Source organism: Prunus dulcis, chromosome 2 (assembly GCF_902201215.1).
Source record: "Prunus dulcis chromosome 2, ALMONDv2, whole genome shotgun sequence".
In the NCBI taxonomy this organism is placed as follows: domain Eukaryota; kingdom Viridiplantae; phylum Streptophyta; class Magnoliopsida; order Rosales; family Rosaceae; genus Prunus; species Prunus dulcis.
The window spans coordinates 11,708,767-11,717,247 of record NC_047651.1 but is presented as its reverse complement, the minus strand read 5'-3'; the positions used below and the strand labels follow the sequence as shown (position 1 = coordinate 11,717,247).

General features: G+C 35.4%; 1 protein-coding gene across 1 annotated transcript; it reads left to right on the top strand.

Moving 5' to 3' along the window:
• Positions 1–613: 613 nt before the first annotated feature.
• LOC117620383 (non-specific phospholipase C3-like) lies at positions 614–4,375 on the top strand. Its single transcript, XM_034350565.1, has 4 exons — positions 614–1,358; positions 2,489–2,898; positions 3,061–3,231; positions 3,791–4,375. The coding sequence occupies exons 1-4, from the start codon at positions 721–723 to the stop codon at positions 4,123–4,125; spliced, it is 1,554 nt and encodes a 517-aa protein (XP_034206456.1). The 5' UTR covers positions 614–720; the 3' UTR covers positions 4,126–4,375.
• Positions 4,376–8,481: the final 4,106 nt, after the last annotated feature.

Below are 8,481 nucleotides of genomic sequence, written 5' to 3'. Positions count from 1 at the left end.
TTGGTTGTAATTGGGCCTATAAGGTTGAAAAAATGCAAAAGAAAAGAGAATTGGCTTAGATCCAAACCGGCCGAACTAAAAAGAATCAAACTGTCTTAAATTGGTTTGGTTTGGTTTTCTTCATGGCTTTTGTCAAAAGCCGAACCGAAATAAACCTTTATATTGTAATTCCGACCGTGATTTTAAGGTGAAATAGATCCAATTCAAACAGTGTCCACCCCTACTTGTTAAGATCATTTTTATTCTCAGGATAGTGAGTCCGTCCCCTTACATCTAAGTTCGAGTCCCCCTTCTTTTAGAGATTAGATTAATTAATTTTTTTTAATGACAAGCGATAAAATATTATTAATGTGAAAAAACTAATAAAAGGAGTCTCAACTCGCATCAAAGACAAAATAGATTAAATTAATTTAAAATAGATTAGAGTATAGCTTTTATTCCCCCCCCTCCCCCCCAAAAAAAAAGTACTCTAAGAAAGCGAACAACCAGACAATAATATAATACTACTCTTGTGAAACTCTACCTCTTTAGCAAAATAGAAAATCAATCATACTCATAATGTCCAATCTTCTTCTCCAAAGTCCAACCAAAACTTCTCTCTCTCTCTCTCTCTCTCTCTCTCTCTCAATAACCATATATAGCCACACACACAACGTCGACCAGGTCAACAACATTTTACACAACTTTCAAAATCCCCAAGCCACCAAACCACCACCAAAAATGGCTTCGGAGTCAAGCAGCAGCAGCAGCAGCAGCAGCCCCATAAAAACTGTGGTCGTTTTGGTGCAAGAAAACCGCTCCTTCGACCACATGCTGGGGTGGATGAAGTCCCTAAACCCAGAGATTAACGGCGTTACCGGATCCGAATCCAACCTCATTTCCACCTCCGACCCGAACTCCACCCAAGTCTTCTTCGGCGACAGCGCCGCCTACGTCGACCCAGACCCGGGCCACTCCATCCAAGCCATCTACGAGCAAGTGTTCGGCGAGCCGTGGACGGAGGCCTCCGCTTCCAAAACGCTACCTCCGAAAATGAACGGTTTTGCCCAAAACGCTGAAAAGACACAGACTGGTCTTGCTGAGACGGTGATGAATGGTTTTAAGCCGGAAAACGTAGCAGTTTCAACGGAGCTGGTGAGGGAGTTTGCAGTATGTGACCGGTGGTTCGCTTCGATTCCTTCTTCGACGCAGCCGAACAGGCAGTTCGTGCACTCGGCGACGTCTCATGGGCTGACGAGCAACGACACGCAGAAGCTGGTCGAAGGGTTGCCTCAGAAGACAATATTTCAGTCGTTGGAAGAAGAAGACTTATCTTTTGGGATTTACTTTCAGTCCTTTCCTTCCACCCTTCTCTACAGGTAATAAAAACAATTTAAATAGTTTATCATTTTACTTTAATTACTTTTTTTCTTCTGATTTACAAATCAAAACTCTTTTCAACCGGACTAAGTCTCATTGACGAATACTAATCGGACTCTAAACACATTAAAGAGTTCTATCTTCTTTTTTTCATTAGTTCTTCATGCTTTAGAAATATATCCCATTGAAAAATGCACTTATCGCCTTGAATAATACTCGGGCCCTTCAAGTAGTGCTTGACCTCCAATCGAGTGAATTTTTTCTTTCAACATTTCCCATCGTTTTTAATCAAATTTAATTTACATGCATTTTCTAGTGCCTTTTTTTCTTGGCAACTTCTCAGTTTTACGATTGGTTAAGGATTTTTAATCTCAATCATTTATTAGATGTGCTTGTTAATTAAATTTTTTTTAATATGTACCACAGCAATTCCCTCTTTCTAAAAAGAATCTAAAGGCTCTGATTAACAAATAATTTATAAGTGTTATCCTTTGTAAGTGTTAAAAGTCATAGGGAAAAGGTTTCTGATGATTATTCAAGTAGCCAAGTAGCATAATTTCTAAGACGTCAGGTTGGAACTTTGGATTCTGCCAGAGCATATTGCTAAGACTCACCTAAATTTAGATGGTTAGCCGCCATTAGTTTTTGTTCTATCTTGGCGAAACTATTTATTATATAGCCGTCATTAATACCTAATTTTCAATTCTGTACAAAAGAAATCAAAGAGAAATGAATTGTTAGACCTCCAAATAATTGGTCAACTCTGATCTCTAATCCCAGCATGCCACGTGGATACCGCACCTACTTGATTAGCATGCCTGACCATTTGCTATTCAAAATCCCAAATTTGTCCTCCTTCCTACCCAAATTGGCTTTGTTTTTATTCTTCCTAGCCAGTGGTTTATCTTGTCATTAGTTGGAAGCTATAACTAATAATATTCAAATGGATATTCAATGTATTTGATGACACATTACCTTTGCTCTTGTCGTATTAGTTGTGGTGTCAAGCTCGCTAATCAATGCTTTGGTTGAGCTTGAAGTCATTAGCCTGTCCTCATGTGCAATGATAAAGGATAACATTTTTATATACTTTAATATTCACAAAAGAAGTACACACCACTCATGACAGGAGCTTGAGAAAATTGAAATACATCGACAATTTCCATGCATTTGATCTGCAATTCAAGAAACATTGCGAGGAGGGAAAGTTACCAAACTATGTGGTTGTGGAGCAAAGGTTCTTTGATGTGTTATCATTTCCTGCAAATGATGATCACCCGTCCCACGACGTCTCCGAAGGCCAGAAGTTTATAAAAGAAGTGTATGAAGCACTAAGAGCAAGCCCCCAATGGAATGAAATGTTGTTTGTGATAATATACGACGAGCATGGCGGTTTCTATGATCATGTTCCAACACCTGTGACGGATGTTCCTAGTCCGGATGATATTGTTGGTCCCGAGCCATACAATTTTAAATTTGATCGTCTTGGTGTTCGGGTTCCAGCCATTTTAATATCTCCATGGATTGAACGCGGAACAGGTAACTCAAACAATAAAATTATCTATACTAATTATGTTTCTTAGCGAAAAAGAAAATATTTACTCATTATACTGTTGATTAGATAGGTCTTATTAGTTACTAAATTATTACAAGTGGGAACAACTTGCACGAATTAATCTTTTGTAATAATTAAAAATGCAGTGTTGCATGGGCCTTCAGGGCCGTATCCCTCATCAGAGTTCGAGCACTCCTCAATCCCAGCAACAGTTAAGAAGATTTTCAATCTGAAAGAGTTCTTGACAAAGCGTGATGCTTGGGCGGGAACCTTTGAGGGTGTCCTGAGCAGAACTACCCCAAGAACGGATTGTCCAGGTGAGCCTTGCTGACCATCTTACCTATGTGTACATAATAAAATCTCTGTCGTGTTACTTGCCAACTGACTCATACTACCAAATCGAATACGAACGTGACATTCTAGTACAAATCGACCTGCTTAATGAGTCAGATTCATAATTTAACAACATATATAGTTTAAGTTGCTGCATTGTTTGAGAAGGGAACATTTTTCATCATTACATAAGTTGATTGTTGCAACCATTATAATTTGCTTATATGACGGGTGCATGTCATCTCACAATGTGTAGAGTGATTGTTGGGGGGTAGCATGCATATTACATGAAAATGTTAGAGAAATCACATTTATGTACTCGTTTTTTAATAAAAGTGAGACTCATTGTATGGGTGTGTTCCACTTTTATTAAAGCGGTTGTACGCAATGTGGTACATAAATGTAATCTTCATAACATACTCCGCATGGTATAATAGCGCAAAGAATAAACGAGGAAGAAAATGTTTCGTATTGTCGGGAAAGTCAATATTTGATTATGGATATGATATACATGTGTTTGATTTGTTGATTAATTAATTGCAGTCACTTTGGGTGAACCTACGAAACTACGAGAGACTGCATCTAAAGAGGGGGCCCACTTAAGTGATTTTCAAGAAGAACTAGTGCAATTGGCAGCGGCTTTGAACGGAGACCATAGAAAGGATATATATCCAAACAAATTGGTGGAGAACATATCTGTTGTAGAAGCTCTCAAATATGTGGAAGCAGCATTTGAGAAATTTTCAGATGCATGTGAGAAAGCCAGGGAAAGTGGGGCGGATGAATCTGAGATTGTCGTCTGTGAAACCTCCCCTTCACCACCATATCACAAGTCGTTTGCTCAAAGGATATTTTCTTGTTTGGTTTGTGATAATTGATGACTCAATTTGTTTGGAGCACCTAAATTTCTTGGGTTTTACATCTCAATCATTCATGAAAAATCATTTAGACCAACAACGTTACGGGTCATTATTTTATTTTATTTTTTAAAATAAGTAATTTTTATTGTTAAATAAAACAAAAGTGCAAGACAATTATGTTGCGGTTCATTATTTGCTTTGTGTTGTAAATTGTCTTTTCATGTCTCTTCATTGGACTGTAAATTCCTAAAGAAAAAAACATTGTATATGGACGCGTTTCTTTTTCGGTTCCCTTTTCTTTTTATGTGATTAACAACTTTTTGTTTGCACTAATGATCGATTTATGTGTATTGATGATAGTCCAAATCATAAAGTTCATTTGAATTTGGCTTTTTATGTTTTATAATGTTTTGGCCTATGCTAATCATGGTGTTTAAAAAACAATCAATGGTATTTTTTTGTGCTTGTTCTTTCTAACCTCACGTTCAAAATCAAATAGATGAAAGTTAGCTATTTTCCCCTCTTGTCTTTCTTATTCATTTTGTGTCATGCGTATTTTATTTACACATAAATTTATGTATTTAATGTGTTTTAAAAACTTATATATTAACTTTACAAGCAAAGTATTAGGGGGGTTTGAATTGAGACCACTAGTTTGAAAATCAAGGTCATTTTTAATTGGGTTAGACCCCATTGTCTCTAAAAATCCATATTTTAAGATTCAGAAACTTATTTAGTATGCAACTTAAAAACTATTACTAGAAAAAAAAAATTTCTACCAAAATTTTTTTTCTTTCTATTTTCAAGTGTTTGTATACTTTTTTGAGCTATTTTTTAGTTTGGATTTTCAAAACTTGACCTACCAAACATAATATTTGGATTTTGGAGTCATATTTGGTTTTGAATTTAAAAAATTCGAATTCAAATAGAATACCAAACATGACCTTAATATTTTACACTAAATATACAGATTTATGTGTAAGTGGAATATACGTGACACAAAATGAATAAAAAAGACAAAAGAAAAAAGGTAGCTAGCATTTTTGAATAAGATATAGTTGTTAAACCATAATTTTTCTCTCTCAATCACATCTCAAGATGATGATCTACTATGAAATATGGTCAATATCATCATTGTCTATCATCGATTCTAGTAAACAACCAGAGAATCCAAGTTTTAACAATGATGAAATTACTTGAAAAGCACCTAGTAACCAAAAAGGAAAGTGTTAAGAAGGCCAAAAGTTCAATGTAACTTCAAAATCATACAGGCTATGTACTTTTGAAAAAGTGTGTCATATGCAAATGAGGGAATAAATATTTCCATGGACTTAGAGCATCTTCAGGAGGACAGTCTTCAAATTTTAATCAAATTCTAGCTAAAATAGCTAAAAAGTTATTACAGCAAATCACTTTAAAGGTGTTTTTTTCAGTAATGTTCTCTATTTTGGCTAATCTAAAATATTTTATTATTATTTTCTATTTATCTTTCTCTCTCTTTCTCTTGCAAATCAAATATATTAAAAAGAAAAGTGGAAACCCAACCCCCTCAACCTCCCAAATGTCTCCATCTCTCTTCCCCTTTTTCAATCTCTTTCTCTTTCTCTTTCTCTTCAATTTGGCAAGCCTCCATTTCTCTCTCCTCCTTGTTAGATGTAGAAAGTCAAAAGTTGGTTCTCCAAAATAGAGAGCCAAGTAAGGAGTTTGCTAGAAAGAGGATTTTCCTTCATTTTAGCCAAAGTAGCTAGGGATGAGAGGATAGGAAGTCTGCTGGAGATGCTCTTAGGTAGGGATACCAATGGTCATGTGACTCTTGTTTCCTCCATTGCTGGTGGGAACTGAAAATGTGGTGCGTCTAACGAAGTCCAAGTAGTCACACGTAGTAATAATCTTGGAAGTCCAAGCATCGTATCCTCAAGGAGCAGGTAAGCAAATGTCTACACACAAAGAAATAATTAAACGTACCACAATAAAAGTGACAAGCAAAATGGAAAAGTAATTTGATTTGATTGTTGTAGAAATTGAGTTTAAAAATGAAATACCAATAATGGAAATGCTAAGGCATCAAGGTTCAATTCTTTAAGCAAAATATGTTTCATGCTTTTTAATCCAAAATTATAACTCTTTAAAATTATCATTGAGAAACTTTAACCGGAAGATAAAGAAATTAAAATCAATTTAATTTTTCGATGTTATTTTTTATTAATGATTGTTCAGAAAATGGAATTGCTTAATATCTTCTCTTTTAATTTAAAAGCATGCTAAGTCAGTTCTTAATAATGAGAAAAATATAATTGAACTCATCAAAAGAGAGTAGGACTTAACATCAATCAAAATAAAAGGATATGAAAATATTGAACAACAAAAAATAAAAGAATTTAGCAATTCACATTGTATATTGGATTAAAGAACAATTCACCAACTTACTCAAAGGACATTCCCTTTAGCCTTAGCTAGAGTTCTAGAAACTCATTACAAAGGAAAACATAACTAAATTTTGAATGAAATGGATAAAGAAATCTGTCGCAGTGGTCCCCTTGCCAAATGAGTTGATGGGTGATTTATAGTAATGAATGAGGTGATGGAAAGTTAATACATTCATTGTGGGTAATGAAGGGTTTAAGTGAGGGATTAATTGGATTAAACATGTGTTGATGGTGGAGAGTCAATGGAAAAGAAATAATGGTGGCTCTTTAGCTTCAACAGTTTTGTCTTCTCTTCTCCCTCTTTACTTCTCTTTATAATCACAATAATCCCACAATCAATTCTTCAATAAAATCCGCCAACAATTCTCTTCACATTGGGCTTGAACTTGGGCAAATATATATCTTCATATTTTGGCTTTCCAACTTCCTACAAAAGATAAATTCACCTAATAAGTTCACCAAATTAATACAGAAAATTCAGAAATCCAATTGGTGAGAATAAAATGTAACAACAAGTGAAATTGTATTTATTAAGCCAAAATTATATCATAAAGTCTCCAAAATAATATTAAAAAGATGTAATTTGAGACTTTCATCAAAAAGCACCTTTGTGTAACTGAAAAGGAAAATGTGAAGAAGGCCAAGAGTTCAATTCCTCTTTGTGAAGCTTCAAAATCATAGAGGCTAGGCACCTTTGAAAAAGAGTCATATGCATATGAGGGAAAAAATATTACCATGGACTTTAGAGGTGTCAAAAGGATCGGATCGGCTCGAACACAACACTAGCACGGTTTGCTTAAGTAAGGCCTGACACGGCACGACCCATATGTTTGGGCCATGCTGGGACGTAATTAAGTCCAAATGGCCAAGTGGCCCGTGGTTTGTTGTGGGTTATGTCTATCTGAAATCCAACGGGCCAGCCTGTTTAAAGCTTATTTATTAAATTATACTTATTTTAGAGAAAAATAATACATAATATTATTACATATATATCTTAAATTCAAGTCTATTTCTTTTCTATAATAATATATATTAAAAATGAATGTTTCCTTTATATATAAAATAATAATTTTATTTTACAAACTTCAATTTTTAAAACTCAAACAATAATTTAGCAATTTTCTATTTAAATGTACTTTAAATAAATTTATTGACATCTTTTTTTTAATAAATAATAAAGCTTATTCGTATACACATAATTGTACAAAATAATTAAATGCAGTTGCAAAAAAATGCTATACATAAGTCAAATTTGGCGTGGGCCCGTATCGGCCCGTTTAGTGGCCCAACATGAGTACAGTTGGAGCCCATATGAGTTCGGGCCATGGACTTAGGCCAGGATTGATGATTTTCCTAAATAGGCGGGTTCGACACAGTTTTTTATTAAATGGGTTGACTCTATACGGGTCGGGCCGCCCGTTACGGATAGCTAGTCTTTGAACACACTGGTGTGGTGTGAGACAAAGAGCCTCTGATGCCTAAATCAATTTGACCATACAGAGAGAAAAATAGGATTTCTTAGCTCAAGGAATAGTTAATTTCTCCAAAAGGCGAAGGTTGGTTTATATTAAGTTTTTTAGAGGCTGGTTTATAGCCGCGAGAGGCTATGTATTCGACGTTTATTGGAGGAGTGACAATCCGTTGATGTGGACGTGTGAGATATTTACGCAAAGTTGGTGAGCATGATATCCTCAAATCACCATGGCTGAGGAATCCCTTAAGCAATAATGCCAACTGCCCAATGCCCATAACTAATGCGCAGGGGCGGCCCTGGGGTGGTGCAAGTGGCGCCACCGCACAGGGCCCCCTATTCTTAAGGGCCCCAAAAAAAAAATTTCTTTATATTATATATATTAATATTATATGAATCGTATATATAGTGTAGTGTATAGATATTTGCACAACAGCTTGTTCAGTGGAGTTGGATGGAGCGCATCTCTCTTTGGCA